Consider the following 22088-nt stretch of genomic DNA (forward strand, 5'->3'; position numbering starts at 1 on the left):
TGTTATGATTAATATCAATGATGATAAAGTATAATCACGTGATTATAACTACATTTTTTTTTATAATAATAAACGTCATTTTTTTTACAGAAAGTTATTTATCACTAAATTTTATTTTTATCAATCAATCACTAGCAATGAAAGGATAACAATAATTAAAAAAAAAAATATTTATTAAAAGAAAATAAATAATACATAGACGTATTGGAATTGTATTCATCCATTCTTCACAACATTTATTACTGCATACGGGTTGTTTGGGCGATGTACGGCGCCGAACATATTCTATGCCATCCGAGGCACATGCACAAATCAAATGGCTATTAAAGAAACACACGGTCACAGACAAAAGTTTGTGGAAGAAATTGATTACGATGAAATTGAAAAGCTTGAAGTACATATATATTTATATTATACGTATAATGTCATGGTTTGTTATATCCAAAGTATATTGACAGTTTTATTTTACGCTATGTAGATTGTTGGCAAAGGGTCATTTGGTGTTGTTTACCGTGGACGGTGGCGTAACAACTATGTGGCTGTCAAACACATTGACACCGAAGCTGAGCGTAAAGCATTTACAATCGAAGTACGACAGTTGTCTCGAGTCAACCATCCTAATATTGTCAAATTATATGGTGCATGTACATCAAATCCTGTTTGTTTAGTAATGGAATTTGCGGAAGGTGGATCATTATACAATGGTTAGATTGTTGTATTTATTGATTACATTTTATTAAGTTTTACAATTATATAGGTATTGCACTGATTATTATCTAAAGAAATCATTTATATTGATTCTAAGTTTTTAATCTTAGCATCTATTTTAATGTGTATTGGAAAAAGAAAAAGAAATGTTATATACTTATATATTATTCTATAACAGAGGTTCCCAAAGTGGTCTATATCGACCTCCCGGGGTTGATTCTTACTTGCAAGAGGTGTATGTCAAAAAAAAAATTGGGAGTGCATGAGAAATAAATAGGGGTCTACGAGAGTTATTTAATCAAAAATCAGTAATTTTTATGAAAAACATGTATGACAGCGTGTACAATTTACAATGTGTAATATCAAAGCATGAGACTTGCCCCTCCCATTAAAATTATAATTTTTTATAATATTATATTTAATTTGCATTTCTTGTTATTTAAATAATTAAAACATTAAATAAATATTGTTATTATTATAAAATTTTCACTCCATTGTAAATCCTATTCAAGTGAGTAGTTCTGTATAAGTTATAAAAAAACATTATTCCTTTCATCTGTAAAGATTCAATGTTAGAGGTCTACAAAAATTAATAAAATGGCACATGGTTTATAGGGGAAAAAAGTTTGGGAACTTCTGCTCTATAATGTCTTTGAAATATTTCTAAATTGTGTCTTATGTTAATAGTATTACATTGTAAACCAGAGCCTCAATACAACTTGGGACATGCTGTTAGTTGGACATTACAATGTGCAGAAGGTGTTGCATATCTTCATAATATGAAACCTAAACCATTAATTCATCGGTATCAAATTATATTTATAATTAATATTTTAGCCTAAAACATAAAAAACTAAAAAATTAAATAATGATTTATTTTTTTTAGTGATTTAAAGCCACCAAATTTACTATTAGTGAATGAAGGAAAAACGTTAAAAATATGTGATTTTGGGACTGCCTGTGACAAAAAAACATATATGACCAATAATAAAGGTAGTGCAGCTTGGATGGCACCAGAAGTATTTGAAGGTTTGAAATTAAAAATTTGTACAGCATTCATTTTTAATCTATAATATTACATTTTTTTAAGGTTCAAATTATACTGAAAAATGTGATATATATAGCTGGGGTATTATTTTATGGCAAGTTTTAACAAGACTGAAACCATTTAATGAAATTGGAGGATCTGCTTATGGAATCATGTGGGCAGTACATAAAGGAACCCGACCACCATTATTTGAACAATGCCCTCGACCGTTCCAGGAATTAATTACTGAGTATGAAAACAATTATTAAGATATATTATTGAATATGATTCAATATGCTACTTACCTAAATTTTGTATCTATATACTTTATTCTATTCAGCATAAGAATTGACCTGGCAACTACCAGTTTTGTCAGTGGTGCACAGGTGCACACACATTTGTTTATCCTACTTAATCAACCACCAGTAGCTAATACACAAAATGATTTCACACCCATGTGAATTGTGCACACATTAACTACCTAAGTTTCTTATTTTGGTAGAGTATATTCCCATAATAAACAATTTTATTGAATAAATATAATCTTAATATTTTATATATCCTTTAAAAATTATATATTTTATATTATATTTTAATTATTCAATAAATACCATTCTTTGATTAATACTTTTAATTTAGACTTGTGTTTTAATACACAGCATCAATTTTTTATTATTTATTCGATTACCTTAGTTTTAAGGTCAACAAATAATTTTCATAATTTCTATTTTTTGAATATTATATAATATATATATTTATATATTGTATCAGCTATACAAATATTGCTCAAAAAATTCAATAATAAGAAAATATATTCAACTAAGCTCAATAAGTATTCTAATAGCGCCCAATAAAAATTGTGAGTTTTTAGTTGATATAACTGAATAATAGATAACATATTGGATCATACTTTTTCCTAATGCATTTAAATAGTTGACTCTATTGTATATTGTTTTTAAAGGTGTTGGGATCAAAATCCAAATGTTAGGCCATCAATAGATCATGTTGTTCAGGTTATGAGGATTTTAATACAATTTTGTTCTGGACATGACCAACCATTAATATATCCCAATTACTGTTATACTATTAGTATGTATACAATTATTATAATTTTTTGTTTATGCTTTATTATTATGTATTATATTATTTTATTTGTAGGTAGTGAATTTGAAGAAGACTGTACTTCTGAAGATTCTTGCCCAGAAATTTCCGATTCTTATATTGAAAGCTTAAGTATGTTTATTTAAACCTTATATAATTGAATCCCAAACAAAATGTCTGATTTAAAAAAAGCTAGACAAATAGTTTAAACTAATTTTTTAATATCAGTAAAAAGTCCTAGTACATTTTTCAATTTGTACAAAAAATACAAAAATATAAGTTTAATTCATAATATTAAAATATATATTTAATTTTTTTATACTATATTATATTTGATTATTATTGCTTAAAATGCTTAAACCTAAAATTAATAAACAATTTTATCTATTACGTATAAAAATATGTATTCAAAACAAAAGTCCCCATAAGTTATATAAAAAAGTAATAATACTAAATTCAAAAATACTAATTACTTAATTCACAAAATTAAAATATTATTTTTATGTGATTAATACATTATAATTTTGGTAATAATATTAGTTATGGCTTATAAAATTAAATATATTTCTTTTAAATTTTATATTTTTTTTTTCAATTTCCTTCAAATTTGTTTTCAGTCTTTTTTTTTACTTTTGATTGATTACCGATTTTATTTTCCTTTGGTTCATTGTTCATGTTATATCATAGAATATATTGGATTTTTTTTTTTGTTATTTATGAAGATATTTTGACTTATATCTCCTTATTTTAATTGTGTTGAACTCTTAGGGATGTATAATTTTTATAGAATGTTTTTTAATTGAGTTTAATATCCCATTAGGTAGAAAATATTAATGTTAACATAGTAATTCTTATATTTTTTGTTGTCAACCCTAATTCTTTCTAAGCATTTTCTAACACAGTGGTCCTCACAAGGATTTTAGAAACGGCCAAATGTAGCTTTTTTAAATCACTTGCGGGGGTCGCATACATTTTTAATGATAATAATTAAAAATATAAAAATTTAGAACTGTTTACTAAATTTAGTGGAGAATAATAAAATGAGAAAGGATATTTTGTTAAAAAAGGGTATTGTAGGAAAAAGTTCATTAACGACACTTCAATTTATAGAATTTCAGATTTTGGAATGTATAATTTAATTTTTAGTGGGGACTGCTAATCTAACACATTCGTTTTGGTTTATTTGTAGTTTCTCTATTTTTGTCTTTTGGCCTTCTTTTTTAAACATCTAATGGTCTACCTGGATGCCAGGTGAGAATTTGACCCTATTATTACTATTATTTTATGTTTATATTTGTTTTGTTCTTGAATATTTCCTATTGTGATTATATGTAAATAACTAAATATAACTATAATAATAATAACTAAATATTATAATCATGGTTCAAAACTTGATGCATTTGCATATTTCTTATGAAGTTCTTTTTATTAAAAATTGTGATTTCATTTAAATTTATTTCATATAATATACAACTCAATTCCATAAAATGTATATTATATATTTTTGCTTATTTTATCAAATTGAAGTAATTTTGCTATTTAAAAATTCTATAGATATTAGACATTTTTTTTTTTGTAAATCAAAATATTAATTATCAAAGAAATCCAATTTAAATATAAATTTGTTTGTCTATATTTTAAATTGTACTGTAAATATAATTATTTTTATTGTGTATATTTATTATTAATATTTAAAATGCAATTGAAAAAGAAAATTTCCATGTTATATAACTGCATTTTTAATACCTTTTTAGTGCAGATGTTACATTTATCACATTGTTTTTTAGCCCATAAAGTACCAAACATCGAATTATAACAATATAATTACATAATATAAAAATACAATATTTATTATCACTAGGTATTGAGTATTAAAATAACTTAGAACACAAAAGCTAATTGTAGGATTATAAATAAATAAATATCTACTTATAAATCAGTAAGTAGATGATAGTTGGTATATTTTCATTCTTTTAACAAATATTTAATAACATAAGTATAATAAATAACTATTAGGTTAGCATATTTTTTACATGCATTATATTTTTAAAACATTATGTAATACTTATGTATAGTGAATTATTAGCCTTATAGGTTGACAATCTAACTTAAGATTTAATCATAGCATTTAATGTTTTCCATACATATTTTATATTTTGGCATTTTAATATTCTTTAATTCATCAACCTAGCTGTTATAAATTATCTGTTGTTCTTAATTATTTGTATACTGTATAATCTGTATAATTTATAATTACAACGATATTTTCAGTTTATAAACAACATGTTAGCTTATAAATTAGCTCTCTTAATTTTTATTTAATTTAATATCACAGTTATTATACTATAAATGTATGTTTAATGGAGATAATTAATTTGTATTTATTTATGTGGTAGGAAGTCATAAAGGAATTAATGGAATGTTGACAAATGATAGCTTAAAATCTAATCCAAATTTATCAATACCTTTAAATGTTAATGTAGACAGCAAGGTAAGATTATTTTGTATACCTACAAATTGTATTATACATTAATACATTATAATTATATGATTTTATTATTATTAGTTTGATCAATATGAAGACTTAAAAATATTAACCATGCCTGGATTTGACAAAGTGGGTGCTTATCAAACTGTTGACTCAACTGACAAAGAAGATGAATCAAATTCAGAGTGTCAAAGTCCACTTGTTGACACTAATAATGTAAAAGGTAAGATTCCCCAGAGTTATTTTTAGGTTTTACTATTAACAACTTGAATTGAATAACTTAAATATTTTAATTCAACTCATGTTTTTATTACAATTAATTGCTTAGCTTCAGTTAAAAATGGTATATATTAATTAAAGTTTTATAAAATGTTGTTTAATCTTATTAAATAAGTTTTATTTCTTTAATTATTAAATTATTTCATTGGTAGGTATATTTTAACTTTTCCTTTATTTCAGTAATGTAATTACATATATGGGATAATTATATATATATTACTATAATAGTCTAGTCAATAGGGGGTTTTGCCTTGCAAAAAATACTCAAGTTTTGAAACTTGGCAAAAAGTTTAGTCTTGGGGCCCTGATTGACCAAAAAAAAATGCGCCATCCCTCCGAGGTTCCCAACACTATGTTAGTATAGTATTAATTTTCCGACGTTGTCACATTGTTTAATTTTTTAACAGCTCTAATTTCGTTCTATATGTTAATAGTTTAATACCTATTTGTAACGCCTATTTTTTTTAAGACTAATAATGATTACTAGGATCATAGATGTAACTAAAGCCATTAAATTGAGTGGGCTCAAGCCTCAAGCCCATAGTTACCGTTTTTTTATCATAATATTTATAATATTTAATAAATCTGACTCCAACAATGTAATGAAGGATCCAATGAACATTCTACATATAAAAATTTTATTAGGAAATATAGTTTTATATAATTTTTATTCAAATATTTTTTTATAACATTAACTCTATTTCATATTTGTCCAACAAATATATTTGAATAACTAAAAATTATCAATTTGGTCAAAGAAATTAAAAATGTTCTTTATTATTTTTCATTGAAAATAATAGATTTACAATAAATAATATACTTACATTTTTTATTGAAACTTTTACGTTCTGCAATTTAAGTTCTATACATTTTTTCGTTTAGTATCATATTTATTTAGTTAGGTCGAAAAAATAACAAAACTACCCTTGTTGACTATTTTTCAACCCCCCAGGAGTACCAGAAGGGAGTGAGTAGTCACGACTAAAATTAACCAAAATTATTTTCATATCACAATGAAAAAAATGAGGGGGTCGTATATCAACAATTTTAAAGTTCAAATATAAGGACCACCCTACTATATAATATATATATATATTAGTATATACGTCATTATAGCGCGCAGCGCCACATTCTATGACGGGCGGATAGACTTTGTCGCTTATATATTACTCTTACGCTAAAAATGTATAGAACCTTTCTTGTCAAAAATTTTACGATCTTCAATTTTTATACAAGCTATTTTTATCGTTAAGTTAATAATTTTAGAGATATTGTAAAAAAACCATAAAAAAGTGAAAAATGTCACCTAAAATCCAAGATGGCGGACCTCGGAGGGATGGCGCATTTTTTTTTGGTCAATTAGAGCCCCGAGACGAAACTTTTTGCCAAGTTTCAAAACTTTAGTATTTTTTGTAAGGCAACGCCTTTTTTGGAGCCCTATTGACTGACTGCTATAAACATCTTTAATTCTATATTTTTATTTAAAGTTTACATTAGTTATTAACTATGAACAGTTCATATTTTATTGATGGTATTTATAACATTTACTTAGTGTTATTATAAAAGAAGCTTAGCTTAAAAATGTATTATTATTTTTACTCAATTATGGAGCTAACTTTATTTAATATATAAATAAAAAAATCTAAATAGTTAAAAATATAATAAGTAATTTGATTGTAATAAAATAAAATTAGTCTCAAAACAAAATTGATTCATACATAGAAAATTTATGAAAGATGTATTTTTTTAAATAAATATTTATATATATCATTATATGAGTATATACTACATATATATATATATATATATATTATAGATATATAAAATACAAATGTTTAACAAAATAATTGTTTCTTAACTTAAAAAAACATATGAATTGATTTAAATTATATATAAATAACTTTAAATAATTAAGATCACTCAACTAACTCAAGTGAATCATAGCAATTTTTTTGTTTGGCTAGCACATGTGTCAATATATTGAATCTACGTGTGTATGTGTGTGATGTTTATTTGTATGCTGATTGTCAATTCGATTGCCAACCAATGTGTCATAAAGTTTAAAATAAAGTATCATCAAAACAAGATACAATTTTAACTATACTTAATTAGGATACAACCTACATATTATGTTTGAAAAATTAGGGTACTGGGTATTGCTCCTTCTTAATACTATTAGTACTGTTGTTCAAATAATATATTACCTATGTATTTTTAATTTACTATTAAAATTACTAAAAATATTAAATTATTAAAAATTACAAAAAATGCAATAATAAAATATTAAAAATTTGAGATTAAAGTAACTTAATTAATTTGGTATCAATATCCAAAATTCTAAAATATTCAATAAAATTTGTTTAAAAGGATCTTTTTCACTAAGCTTTGATTGTTACATAAACTCTGCTAAAGGTTAGGACTATGGAGTTGTTTATTCTCCCATTTTAAAACATCTTACATTATCTCCACGTTTGGGAAGTGAGCTCTAAAGGTAAGGTCCATAAAATTGTACTTATGGTTAATTTGAACATGATGATAACTTATCTTTTGGTTATTAGTTATTACTGTATGATTTTCAACAGTCTGAAAGTATTATATATTTGGCACAGTGGGATTTTTACACATTAGTGAGACATCAACAAACCAGTCACCAGTATAAGTAAAAAAATATAATAAAAAAAATAACCTAGGAATAATACATTTTATACACTAATTATTTCAGAAATACAGGACTAGAATTTTAACGCAATTTCAATTTTTTTCTAATAATTTAGAACATTACTTCGTAATTAGAAAATCTGTTATAGGTTATAGATACTGATTGTTTTATTATAAATTTATTATAGCATTTTTTGACTAATTAAATTAGACAATTTGGTATTTTATAGGATATTTTTTTGTTGTTTTTAAAGCATTTTTCAGTAAAATTTGAATTTTCTTCTACAAAGAATTATTGTATTATTATTATTGTTTTTTCTTTACATTTATCAATTTAATGTCACAAGAAACAATAGAAATTAATTGGATCATGTCCAACAGAATAAATAGCAAAAATAGATTCAATATAAAACAGTTTTTCAGAAGTCTCATTTTAAATTGTATTCAAATGTCTTGTGACTAATATCTTTTAGGATTATTTAAAATATACCTATTATTACATTTGTATATTTTGTAGTTGAAACTTTGTTTGTTTTTGTTTAAACATAAAGGAGCTCAGTTTTTTTATGGTTAATACATTAACATTATACTGATGAAAAATTAACTGTGCAAATAGGTTTGTAAAAAAAATGTATGTTCAAAATTATTTATTTGATTCAATTATTATTCATTTTTATAAATTTGTTCTATTTTGTTTAATCCACTTGATATAAAATATTGTTATATCTTTTTGAAATCTAAATCAATTAATGATTAAAATAATTATTAATTTAATAATATATCAATTGATATGCACTATAGTAGACTGTCATTATTTTTAAATTATTGAAAAAAGTTAATAATATTACTTTTGTAGTTTTGTTCAATAAACAAATCAACTTTTATCTATATAGTAATCATTTACTGAACATATCATTTAAAGATAATAAGTATTTTAAAAATGAGTTTTAAATATTTTATAATATTATGTCATCACCACTTAATTATTTTTAACGGGTGTTTAAAATACAATTGTTTATTTTTAATATTAAATATTGTTGTGGTATAACTATTTATAAAAAAAATACCCCTATAATAATACACCCTTCTTTTTATCTTTTTACCCCTTCTGAATACTCTCGATTTATTTTTAAAAAATTCTTTAAGGCGAATGACCGCCAAGTTAAATGATCCATCAAAGAGATCATTTTTTTTGATGACACGTGAATGCCAGTTACTATTTTAATAATAAATCACATCAGCATGAGTCATATGGTGAATGACCCATGGCTTGGCCAAAAAAAAAAAAAATTGCATTATCTGTTGTATAATGTACTTATGTGTATATTACATATTTTTAGGGATTAACTACTTTTGATGCTTATTATACAACAGCACAACAATTATAAATACATCATTTTTATCACTGAAGTAGTAAAACTATGGTTAATAAATGTTTTTGTGTCTTCATTTTTAATTTAATTCCCCAAAATGTTATATAACATTCTAAATGATTTTGGCATCAAAAATGTTAATAATACTAAATATAAATATATCATTTTTAATGGTATGGTTTTTCAATTTTAACATTTTATGGTTTTCATTTTTGCAACCAGGATGTTTTTTTATCAGATTTTAAATAAAACATATTTTACAGTTCAAATTTTAGTACAAACTTAAAAACCTATCTAAAGGATATTTACATTTAATTGTTGTATCTAGGGGAGGTCTTTAGGGAAGGGGATAAATAGTGCAGTCACCCCTCCTGTGTAATTTTCGTAATTGATATCACTACCTATTACTTTGTGTATATACATATAATAAACACATCTTTATTTACATAATAAAAAATAATATTATGTAATTAAAATAAAATAAACAATTTAAACAAATTAATTTCAGTTATTTACATGAAGTTTTACTAAAATGTTTTAAAATTTTTCTATATTTGTGCTATAAAGTAGAATCTAACTTGTATTTAGAATTAGTTTCTATTCTAAAATAATAATGATCTTAAAAAATTAAAATATTTTTACTGATAATAATTAGTTAAAATATTGGATTTTTCAAAAAATTATAAATAATATTTATTTAAATGCAAAAATGTGTAGATAAGTATATAAAAGTATTCAACTGTTATATTTAATAATAATTGTTTAGATAATTAATTAAAATTATAATCTTTCCAAGATTGATTACACTTTGCGACTTGCGTTATACATTGATCAGGAAAATAAGTTTTTTTTAATTTTGATTAAATATTATGGTGATTATCTAGCACAACGGTTCCCAACCTGGGGGTAATTATCCCCAAGGGTGTAAGAACACGATTTTTTGGGGAGTAAAAGTTAAACTATTTATTTTTATTTTAAGTACTTATTATGTATTTAGTCATGTGTACTATGACTATTTAGTTATATGTACTATGACTGTAAATGTAATTGTAATAACTCTTGTGTTCTTTGTTAGAAAAATTTAAATAAATTATAACTATAATCATAATATATATTTTATTTTTGTTATTTTTTTTACTCAACTTTTTTTTAGGAGGGAATGGTATTTGTTAATATCTAACAAGACTTATGGGTAATAGTCTCAAAAAGGTTGGGAACCGCTGATTTAGCACCTAGGAGGACATCAAGGAGTAATTGGGAATTAGGGAACTTAGCTCCCCCTCTTAAAACAAAATCAACGCAATGTATTCCTATTATGTATTCCAGTTTTGTCTCGTGTTATGAGTTTGGTGGCTATTTGCCAGTATCAGTATGTCAATGCAAACATTTTGTTTCCGGTGTTTATAGCCTCAGAAGGACGTGACCTTATAGTTGTATGTAATGTTCAACTAATATTCCTATCATTCCAATCCCGATGTCGGATGTTCCCTTTTAGTATTTTGTACCCTAACAATTTGGTTATAAATGATGAATTCTATTGTTGAAAAAAAATCTTCTACATTTTACAATAGTTATAATTTGTAATAATTGATTATACTCAGTACATAATATGTCATATACTGTATAGTCATAGTGTATTTAATCAATAATATAATAATGACTATAATATATAAGATATAAATTATTATAGTAATACGCATTCACCCACTCTAATGTATTCAATGATAATAAAATATATATTCGTCTGAAGAATTTCAACTTTTTTAATGTTTTCTAATTATTTTCATGTATAATCTAAAACTATAGAGTATACAATATAGCCATAGTGTACTGTTGTGTTTTGTATAATATGAAATAAATTATAAATTACGATATATTTATCCTACTTTAGGATTTCAAAAAGGACGGGAACTTTTAAAAATTTTTTTTTTTGAAAATTGATTTAAAAATGTGTATAACATCCTAATTTATTAAAATATACATAAATATTTAATGAAATATTTAATATAATAATGATTTTTTTTAGCGTGTTGTTATTTTTAATGTATAGTCGTATAGAGCTATTTGTTTTGAATTCTTACGTTTGAATATTAAATTTAACTTTATAGAAAATATTTTGTTTTCTCTTGTTAAATTTTAAAATTATTCCGCGTACCTATATATATATACGAGTATTTTAGACTTTATACAATTGTTTAGGGCAATAATATATTTATACATTTGTGTAAAGAAAACGGATAAGAAGGTAGTTGATGAAAACGTCTCTTAATAAAGAACATGGCCAGATAAATTTAGAATTTACGTAAATAGCTAGCGGAACACAAAGACGCAGTGTACGGTGTTTAAAAGCCGAGTATACTAAATGGCTGCTTAACACCATAATGTAATTGGCGCTGTTACAATTAATAATAAATTACTAAGCGGCGAACAATTTGAGTGTTTATTATTTACTTACATTTTCATTTTCATTTTGTTTTCTATAATCGTATTGTAATATTAATTGATAATTTCGATCTGCATACTTACTTTCCTATTTATAGATTTATGGGATGTTAATACATTATTTGTTTTCTTTCTCTGACCAACACACACGCCATACAGCAAATTTGTGTTCAGCATAACCAACTTTGTATTGTTAGATTTAGTATTAGAGTAGGTAAATTGATTTATTATCGAACTTAAAGATAACAACATTATCTGTTTTTGTACGTTGTTACTTTTTTTACGATATTTAAATTTTAAAGTGAGAATTAAGCACTTTTAAATTATTATATTTTATGCAGATACTCATAATTTTCATAAAAACTTAAAAGTTATAAAAAAGTTAACGCACAAATAATGTTCTTAGCTTTTAATTTAATGATAGATTAATTTACTCTAATACTAAAGCTATAACAACACAAAGTGGGTTTTGCTGATCTTAAATTTGCTATATTGTGTGTGGGTCAGAGAAAAATAACAAGTGCACTGATATCTCCTAAATAACAGCCGTTAATTATACTTATAACTTATAAGACTATTATATTAATCTTTTTGTAGTAGTAACTGCCTAAATAATATATATATTAGGTAAAGTAGCACAGCTCAGTACCATAAAAATTATCTTTAGTTTTGTTGAATGCTTGAATCCTAATCATAATTCATGACATTTTAATTTCGTGTCCATAAAATCATTGGCTGAACCATGACCAATTTGAAAATGTCTGTAGAAGTTCTACAGTAGAACATCTAGACTGTTGTAATTTACCAATTAATACGCATAATATAGTTTGACTATTGTAAATATATTATTATTTATTAAAACATTTTAATATTTTAACCATTTATTGAAAAAAAATGTTGATTACTTCATATTTGAATTTAATTATTTCATGTATCTATAAATGTTATTCTGAAAACGATATGCCTGCACGTGGGATATGGTATTGCAACCTATGCGATTTCAAGAAAATGCTCATTTATTTTTTCTCGAAGAACATTTTTTCTTAAATAACTTTTAATTTAAAATATTTTAAAACCTTTTATATGCTACTATGCTAGTAAAAGATTGACTTGAACCCTATTGACGAGCAAATATTAATTGCCATTTTTTTAACTGTTCTTTTTTTTGAAGGAAGTGTCTAATTATTTTATGGATATAATTGTTTTGTATTGCATCTTGCATGTCTGTCCTATCGATGATGTTTTTCGCACCTCACCTATGCTCAAAACTTAAAATACATTCACACACCACACTCGTAAACAATTTATTTATTTAAATAAAAAAGTATCCAGAATAACAATGACTGTACCTATCTGTTGCAATTTATAAATCCGCAAAGATTATATAGGAAACAGTTACACATTTTACAATGACTCATCATCGAATTTATTAGCTCAACAAAACATACGTAATTTCCTTTGATAGATACTATACGTAGTACAGAAATAATACTTAGGTACTTATCCCAATTTAAATTTGAATAAAATAACAGAATATTGCGTAATTGACCTTGGATGAAGCGTTTCATAATAAAAATTATGTATTTGTTGTAGGTTTTAGTTGAAAATAAAATATTAATTTACGTTTTTAGTATAGTTACGTATTATATTATGTACGGTACCTTTTTTTATTCAACAAAATACTTTCATGATTTGTGGTTAACGGGATGTCAGAACTGTGGTCCAGATGTCTGGAGTGATCTGGCTCACGTTGTAAAGGTTGTGAGTCATTCGGCTAGATTTAGACACTACACGGCTGTAGAGAGAGTAGTGTTTTCCTAGTGTTGTGTATTTGTATGTTTATTTCCTTGCTCGATTCCTGACGGACAACAACTATGTGTGAGCTTAGCGAGTGCGTCACAAATGAACACTATAGTAAGTAGTTAATCTATTTGGCTTCGTTTGCTTAATGACCTGCCTCATCCATAGATATTATTGTATATAAATATATTAAATATATGATAAAAATGACTTGAATTACGATGCATTCAACATACCCAAATACTTGATTTTAAAATTGAATACCTATTAATTATTATAAATATTAAATTATAATGATAGATTTATTAACATTTTTTAATAATTCCATGTAATTTTTTAATCTAGGTATTTCAGGAACACATCCTGAACTGGATAATTTGTACCTGATGCTAGATCAACAGTTGCATCCAATACCCCCGGATAACACTTGTCCACAATCAGTTCAAATATTTGAAGAACATAAGCAGGTACCTAAATTGTATTATTTATTTAAATTATATAAGCTATAATTTTATGATAAATCCTATTACTGTATTAATGTATTTGTTATCATAAAAACTAATAACTTTTGTAATAGATAAGTTAATCATAATTAATGCATAGTCAATATAAAATGTATATAATATTTTGAATTAATATTAACATTAAAAATTAAAAATCAAAGTGAAAATTGGTAAAGTTAACATAATTTGTTAATAAAGGATTGTAATTTAAATTAAATATTTTCAATTCATTTTAAAAATGCACTTTTGAGTTTCCCTAGTATATTTATTATTTACCTTTGATAAATAATTTTTTGAAATTCAGATACTTTTAATTTTTTAGTTTTTAATTATTTACAAGTCTAAACAATTGAAAAAATAAACTAAAATATATCAACACATATTTTTAGCTGGCTCAAGAATATTTAAAGGTACAAACAGAAAGAGCATATTTATCAAGACATATGGAGCAATTAGCAGAGCGATTAAGTCGTGAAGAAATCTTGTGTGACGAAGAAGTAGATGAAGATGACGAAGAAATTAAAAAGCTCAAAAATGAAAAAGTAAGTATTGATAAATTATTTTCTCTTAAACTATTATCTATCAGGGGCGCCATTTGGGGTATCGCAGGGTATACATTAGTGGTCCTTTTTTTTCCTATAACATATTGGCCTACCTTAATTTTATACTGCGCCGGTACAGCTAAAATGTAATAAATAAACTATTATAATAATTTTCGAAAAATATTTTATAAATAATATATTGTTTTAATCTTTATTTTCTTGACAGTTGTTAGATTATAATCAATGGATCAAAATTAAAAAATATATTTATCTGTCTTATTAGCTTCTTAAGATTGTGATATAAATATAAATTATTAAAAATTTGTAAAAATCAATCTTACGTTATTCATTTTGCTAATTATTTATAAACTCTTAATTTCAAACTTCAAATAATTTTACGATACAAATAACTGCATGCTACTAGCTTACATTGATTTTTTTTCATAATATATTGCTTACAGCTTTATTTGTATAATCAAAAATTTTATTTAAATAATAATTTGGGAGCCCTATTTTAAAACTGAATTAGCGCCCCTGTTATCTATAAATATTTTTAATGTTAAAACTAAAAGTTGGCAATGATATTTAGTATTATATCAATTAAGATTGCATGGTGGTGAAATTATATTGAAAAAAAAAACATGTTAAATCAATGGTAATCGAAAAAAAAATACCATGAAAAAACCCCATAGAAATAAACTCCGTGTGATTTCTGTACAATTATATTATAATAATAATATAATATTTTATGATTACATTTTGTTGGTCTTACAGTAACAGGAAAATTGTGAATTTAGGAAGTATGTACTGTACTAGTCTATTAACTATTAAATGTATACTAGTGTAGCAATTAAGCAATGTATATAAATTGAGTTATTTATTATTTATTTATTTGTTTTTAATTTTTGAATTCTGTATACAAAATAATATACCTTTTAATAAATTGCATTGGCCAATTATCGATACAATTTTAATTTATTTGAGCAAAGTACAGTTTATCTAATTTATATTGTTATGTACCTATTTACATTGTTACACATTTATCTATATGTTGCTAGGTATAAACCATTGTATAGTAATTATCTAGTCCTAGTGTCATCATTGAATAGGTTACTTTCATGGATTTATTAGCATTTTTAATTAAAAAATCTTGGTTTTTTAGGCTATTTATTAAATTAACTAATAACTATTTAATATATATATTATAATATTATGTTATAATTTATACATTTTTTCAGTGATTTTTTTTTCTTTAATTTTTTTGTAGGTATTTTTATTTGATTTCAAATTAATATCATGACAGCTTAAGGATGAGCATAGTATGATTATAAATAATTTTGAATAATGTCTTATGTATTTTTTTTTATTTAGGAAAATTTAACACAATTAAGCCAAAACCTCAAAAAACAACTAGAAATGATACAAGTAAAAAACAGTAACCATTCAAATGAAAATGAGCCATCGTCATAGTGATCAATTGTTTGGTATTTAACTAAGCAATTTAAAGTAAATATACTTTGCATCATAGTACATTAATTTAGGTAACAAAACAGTCAATGGACTTATTGATTGTTAAATACTTAAATATGGAGCTGGCAGCATAAGCAATTAATTCTTCAGTATTTTCAGTATTTTCATAATTTAGTCTCTACTATAATTAGGTGTTGTTGTTTTTTTTTTTTTTTTGTAACATTCAAGACTAGTAATTGCGAATCAATAATATTTACATACTTATAAACGTATACTATACACATAAAGAGTCTAATTTTAATACTCATGTAATTTATTAATGATCTCTCAAACCTTAATAAGGTATATACTTCATTTAAAAATACTTTTCTATTTCAAATTTTAGGTTTTAACTCTCTTTTAAATATTATTAGTTATTACCATTGTTTTTTAAACTAAACATTAAAAATTGTAAAATGATATACAATGTGCTACATATCAAATTACCCGTGAAGTAACATATACCTTTATTTTTTAGAAACTTAAAACTTAATATATAAAATGCTTCCCAATGACAAGCTATACTACTTAATTATGTAGTTCAATTCACAAAAATCAAATTATGGTGTTAAGTCATATTAATTGATCATTTATCGACAAATTTTAAATAAGTTAAAATTATTAACTTGTATATAAATTACAATAAAGTATACTTAATATTAATGTATTGTCATAGAATATCAGTTTGTTAAAATAAAATTTAGTCATCAGTATACCAACAATACTGCCAGCTCTATTAAACATATTAAAGACAATAAAAATAAAAATATAATACTTTATCTAATTTTATTTTGATTACTTCTATGTGTATTTTTTAATAATAATTAATTTTAATTTTTCAAATTATGCCTGGTAAATTAAGGGGTTTTGGATTTTTATATCTCTTACAGAAAATGAATAAAGAATTAAATTGTATAAATATAATATTTTATAGATAAAATAATTGAGATGAACTTGCATTTATGTCAAATTGACATACATTGAATGTTTTTTCCATTATATTTCAATATACATGTACTTATTTATATATAAAATTAACGAATTAATGTTAATATTTTGAGTTTTAAAATACAATTTTTAATGTATTATTTATTAATATTATTTTTTTATCTGGTTTATAATTATGTATTATTGTATTAAATATGTACAACATTTTATTTTTATTTAATGTTCTGGTTATATTTTTGTATAAGTTGTTATAAATTGTGTGCTCTAGTCCAACAAAATTGCCAAATTTTTGTTTTTTGAATTTTAAAGTATTAGATTTTATTTATAAATATTTAAACTGTATTTTATACATTTTAAGCACATTCATAACATTGATAAACAAGAAAAAAAATTATTTTATGTTATTATTAATTATTATGATATAATATGTTTAATAAATAATAATAATGTTTATAGTAATTACATATTATGCAACATATAAATAGGTAAAGATTTATTATTATTTTTGCAACATTATAAATTGTATATTTTAATATATATAACATATATTTTAATAAAAAAATACATAGTGGTGGCTATCCTTAGTCTGTATATTGCTTTAGTAATATATACAAAATTTGGTTGGTATGTGGTTAGATGTTGAATGATTAATCATTATTTATTATAATATAGTTAATTAATGTAACACAATTTAAGCCATAGAAGCCACTTTGCTATACCAATATATAATCTGTCCAGCGAGAGAATGTGTTGCAAACCGACCAAAATCAGTTTTTCTGCGCATTCCCCAATGACACCCAGCCATACCAGTTTTGATATCATGGTGATGCGGGGGTTGCGCAGAATCAGCGCATTCTCTCGCTGGACAGACTAGGAGTAGTAGCCACTATAGGTACAAGTATAGCTTATATTTGAATACCTCACTGGCTCACTGTATGTAGTCTGTAATGACTAATGGATATATTAAATTTGATTGGAAACTAATACTTTTATTTTTATCTTCTTATAATAAAAAATGTTGAATTCATTTTTACCCAAAACATCACATTTATTATATTATTAATTTTAATATTTTACATTTATATCATATATTATTATTACCTAAAAACATTTAAGTTAATACTGATAATATGCTAAATGTTTTAAAATTGGTATTATGTAAACTAAATAATAATGACAAAAAGTCAAGTTGATATTTTTTGAATTGAATCAAAATAGGATAAAACTATATTTTGGTTGAATATCCGATTTATTGTTTAAATTGGGTAAGTACCTATATATTTTATATTTTTAAAATTCTGCAAAAAGAACATGTAGGATTTTTATTAAATATCATATCAATTTTTGTAGCCAAGTAAAAGCATTTTCATCAAAATTTTATTAAAATAAAACTAAAAAAAAAGTGCATATAAATAATTTACATTTGGTTTAAATATTTTAAAAAGACATAAATGCAGCTTACTGCCCCCTCACCAATTTGATTTTTTTTTAATTGAAACTTATGTAACTAGAATAGTTAATTACGATTGTGCAATTAGAATTTGTTGCTCGGACTTACTTTCGAAGTTATAAAGTTTGCAATTTTACGTTTATGCGAATGCATGGACACAATAATGCATTAACATTACTTAATAACGTCGCGCGGTGGATCTCGATTTTGGCACTTTAATATACTTATGTAATATGTTACTTTGACATATTGCTGTAGATTGGGCATCATTTCACCTCGAAATAGTGATTGATATAATGATTTTGCAGCATGAAAAAATTGGTAAGTTTTTCAAACATGTTTGGGTATGTTTTAGGCTTGAACAGTTGAACAATATACTTTTATCTCGTTATCAAATCAATGACATGAATACAAATATACAATTATGTTCAACTTGATAGAGTTACTCTATGGTTCGACTCAGGGGCGCAATTTCAATGAAAAAACTGAGGGTGCTGAAGCTCCTCCATCTTTTTTATAATGTTATCTTGAGCCACTTGAGGTTATGGATACCTATTACTATTAAAATCTAAATTAACATGAAACAATTTGCTGGTGCTAATTTCAAAATTGGGGATGCTAAGCACACCCAAGCCGCCCTAAAATTGCGCCTATGGTTCAACTATAATTATGAAGAAGTTTCCACATTAAAAAATATGAAACATAAACATATGTATTTAGTACGTATATATAATATGTTTAAAGTAATAGTAAATAAATAAAAAGACTTAGTCCTAGTTTTTATACCAAAATTTGTTACTATTGAATTTGAAAAATCAATTTATTTAGTAGTCAATAAACTTTGGCATTCATCGTAATTTCGTAAATAATTGATTATCGTTTTCACCTGACACAGTATTGGTGTAGGAACGTTATAAAATATGGTTTAACGACTGAATAGTGAAATCAAAAATAAGAGGACTAGGACCAAAAATAGGAGTAGGTATTAGTAAATTAGTAGCGGAGGACAGGGATAGGTGGCAAAGTTTAGCGTTTTCAGTATGGTCTTAAGGGCCGTAACTAAAGAAGAAGAAGAAGAATTAGTAAATTAATTCAACAAATCAACATACTTTAATACTTTAGCCTATTGTTTTTAGAACCCGCTCAAGTATCGGATTGCTTCACTCAAAATTTAATGGCTGAATAGTGAATGTCCAATTGATGAAAAATTAATTAAATATTATGAATTTATGATTATTTAGTGTCACTAACTCGTATATTTCTGAGGGAAGTGTTTTTAATCTAGCATTATGATGGTCATGCAATTCAGCAAGCCTTCAATTAACAACAAATGCGTGTGAATTTTTGAAAAACAGTATAATACGTATATTAAGCCTAAACATAATTTTATAATAAATACTTAGTTTATAAAATAAAAATAGTAAAACAAGTGATTTATATCTACAAATATTAAAAACTTTAATAACTATTAGATAATAATTTAATATTATATTATCTTTTAGTTCTTTTAGACTCTGCTCCAAGCCTGGTTCTGGTACAAGGAATGGGGAATTAAAATGATTAATGAACGAATCCAAATCGGTCCATTGTACCTTTACTCTTCGACAGGGAGTATGCCAGGCCCTCCTCTTCAACAACCAACCCTTTCATACTTTCCAATGCGTACGCTATCTCGGAGTCAATATTGACCGCCGACTTACACGGGCAGCTCACATAAAGTAGTAAAACTCAAACACTTAATGATACTTTTCGTTTCCTTCGACCGTTCTTAACTTCTAAAAATATAAAAATACCTACTAAATTACTGCTGTATAAACTACTATACTCAGACCCATCTGGTTCTACGGTTTACAGCTATGGAGTTCAGCCAAAGTATCAAACACTAACCGTGTACAAACTACAAAGATTTCAATCCAAAATCCTTCGCGTCATTTCTAAAGCTCCATACTATGTCCCCAACAATACCCTTCACTCTGACTTCAATTTATCCATTGTTACTGAATTAGCTAAAATCCACTATAACTACTATAAGCGATTCAATAACGAGCTAACTCGTCATCCCAACCCCCTAATCGGCCAACTATCATCTGCAACTATTCCAGGAAATCCCTACAAAAAGCTAAAAAGACAATGGTGTCGTGACCTGCTTATATAAATAATAAATATAATTATGTTTCATTTCAGTTATGATCCTTATTACTTATAATGTTGTAACTATAATTTTTATGTATTTACTGTACTACTATCATTATATTTAGGATAAATTAATATCGTCGAAGTACCTTCAATGGAAGGCCTCTTCCCTCTGTATTTTCTGCCTGTTTTATTTTATTTTTTATTTTTGTTTGTTATTTTATCCTTATCACTTAAGCTTATTGTTCTATATTGTAATATTGTAATAGATGGCTAAATATAGAATTTTTTTTAAAAAAAAAATTCTTTTACATAAAGAATAATTATTTTTTAATAAGTTTTACCGTTTATTTCTAGCATTATAATTTATAATCTATTTTTAATAATAATGAGGTGCGACTGTGCGAGCATGAAATAATTCTACGATATTATGACTATTTATTTTGAAAATTTTTTTTTTGTTGCCAGAGAAAATTCCTTAATAAATGCATTAATAATAATGTATAATTAAACATGAATTTTTTAAAAAAAATTACGATAACTTAACAAAAATGTTAGTAAAAAATAATGATGTATGATAATATCGGTTATCGGTGCAACGTAACTGCACATGCATCGTGGATATTTTATAATAAATCACCTTGACTTATCAAGGCCGTAACTGAAAAAAAATTTCGGGGTGGTCCAATATTTTTTTTAAATATAAATGCTGACAAATTTTAGTCAATAAACTATATTCACCACTAAAATATTTCTACTTTTAAAAATTTCGGGGGGGGGAGGGAGGGGTCCGGACCCCTTGGACCTCCCCCCACAGATACGGCCTTGTAACTTATAACATAACTAAAAAGTAAACACTTATTATCTAATAAAATTATTAATAATCAACAAGATAAACAAACATCAGTGCTCGAATTGGGAAAAGTTAAGTAGAGGAATTCAATCCAATGATTTAAAAACTGCGTTCCAAGTGCACAATTTATTACTTGACGTTGACACTGACCCGTGGCCCGTGCGGGACTATTCGTTGAATCACAAAGACATGGGAAATTAATTGGTAGTCGGTACACCAATACACAATAATGATTAGATATGGCTTTATAGATATAATATATATAATTTCAACT

The 22088-nt window shown here is 24.9% G+C and overlaps 1 protein-coding gene across 1 annotated transcript; it reads left to right on the top strand.

Annotated features, from left to right (window-relative positions):
* Window positions 1-90: 90 nt before the first annotated feature.
* On the top strand, window positions 91-18362 carry LOC132923447 (mitogen-activated protein kinase kinase kinase 7-like). The gene is made up of 12 exons (XM_060987443.1): window positions 91-394; window positions 479-704; window positions 1396-1513; window positions 1595-1737; window positions 1799-1985; window positions 2697-2824; window positions 2894-2968; window positions 5233-5327; window positions 5403-5547; window positions 14222-14343; window positions 14769-14921; window positions 16293-18362. The coding sequence occupies exons 1-12, from the start codon at window positions 317-319 to the stop codon at window positions 16389-16391; spliced, it is 1569 nt and encodes a 522-aa protein (XP_060843426.1). The 5' UTR covers window positions 91-316; the 3' UTR covers window positions 16392-18362.
* Window positions 18363-22088: the final 3726 nt, after the last annotated feature.

This window comes from Rhopalosiphum padi, chromosome 2, assembly GCF_020882245.1.
Source record: "Rhopalosiphum padi isolate XX-2018 chromosome 2, ASM2088224v1, whole genome shotgun sequence".
Taxonomy (NCBI): Eukaryota; Metazoa; Arthropoda; class Insecta; order Hemiptera; family Aphididae; genus Rhopalosiphum; species Rhopalosiphum padi.

Coding starts and splice junctions, on each gene's coding strand:
- LOC132923447 (XM_060987443.1), top strand. CDS start 317: ATGGCTATTAAAGAAACACACGGTCACAGACAAAAGTTTGTGGAAGAA. Junction 1,514..1,594: donor CCTAAACCATTAATTCATCG/GTATCAAATTAT, acceptor TATTTTTTTTAG/TGATTTAAAGCCACCAAATT. Junction 1,738..1,798: donor GGCACCAGAAGTATTTGAAG/GTTTGAAATTAA, acceptor CATTTTTTTAAG/GTTCAAATTATACTGAAAAA.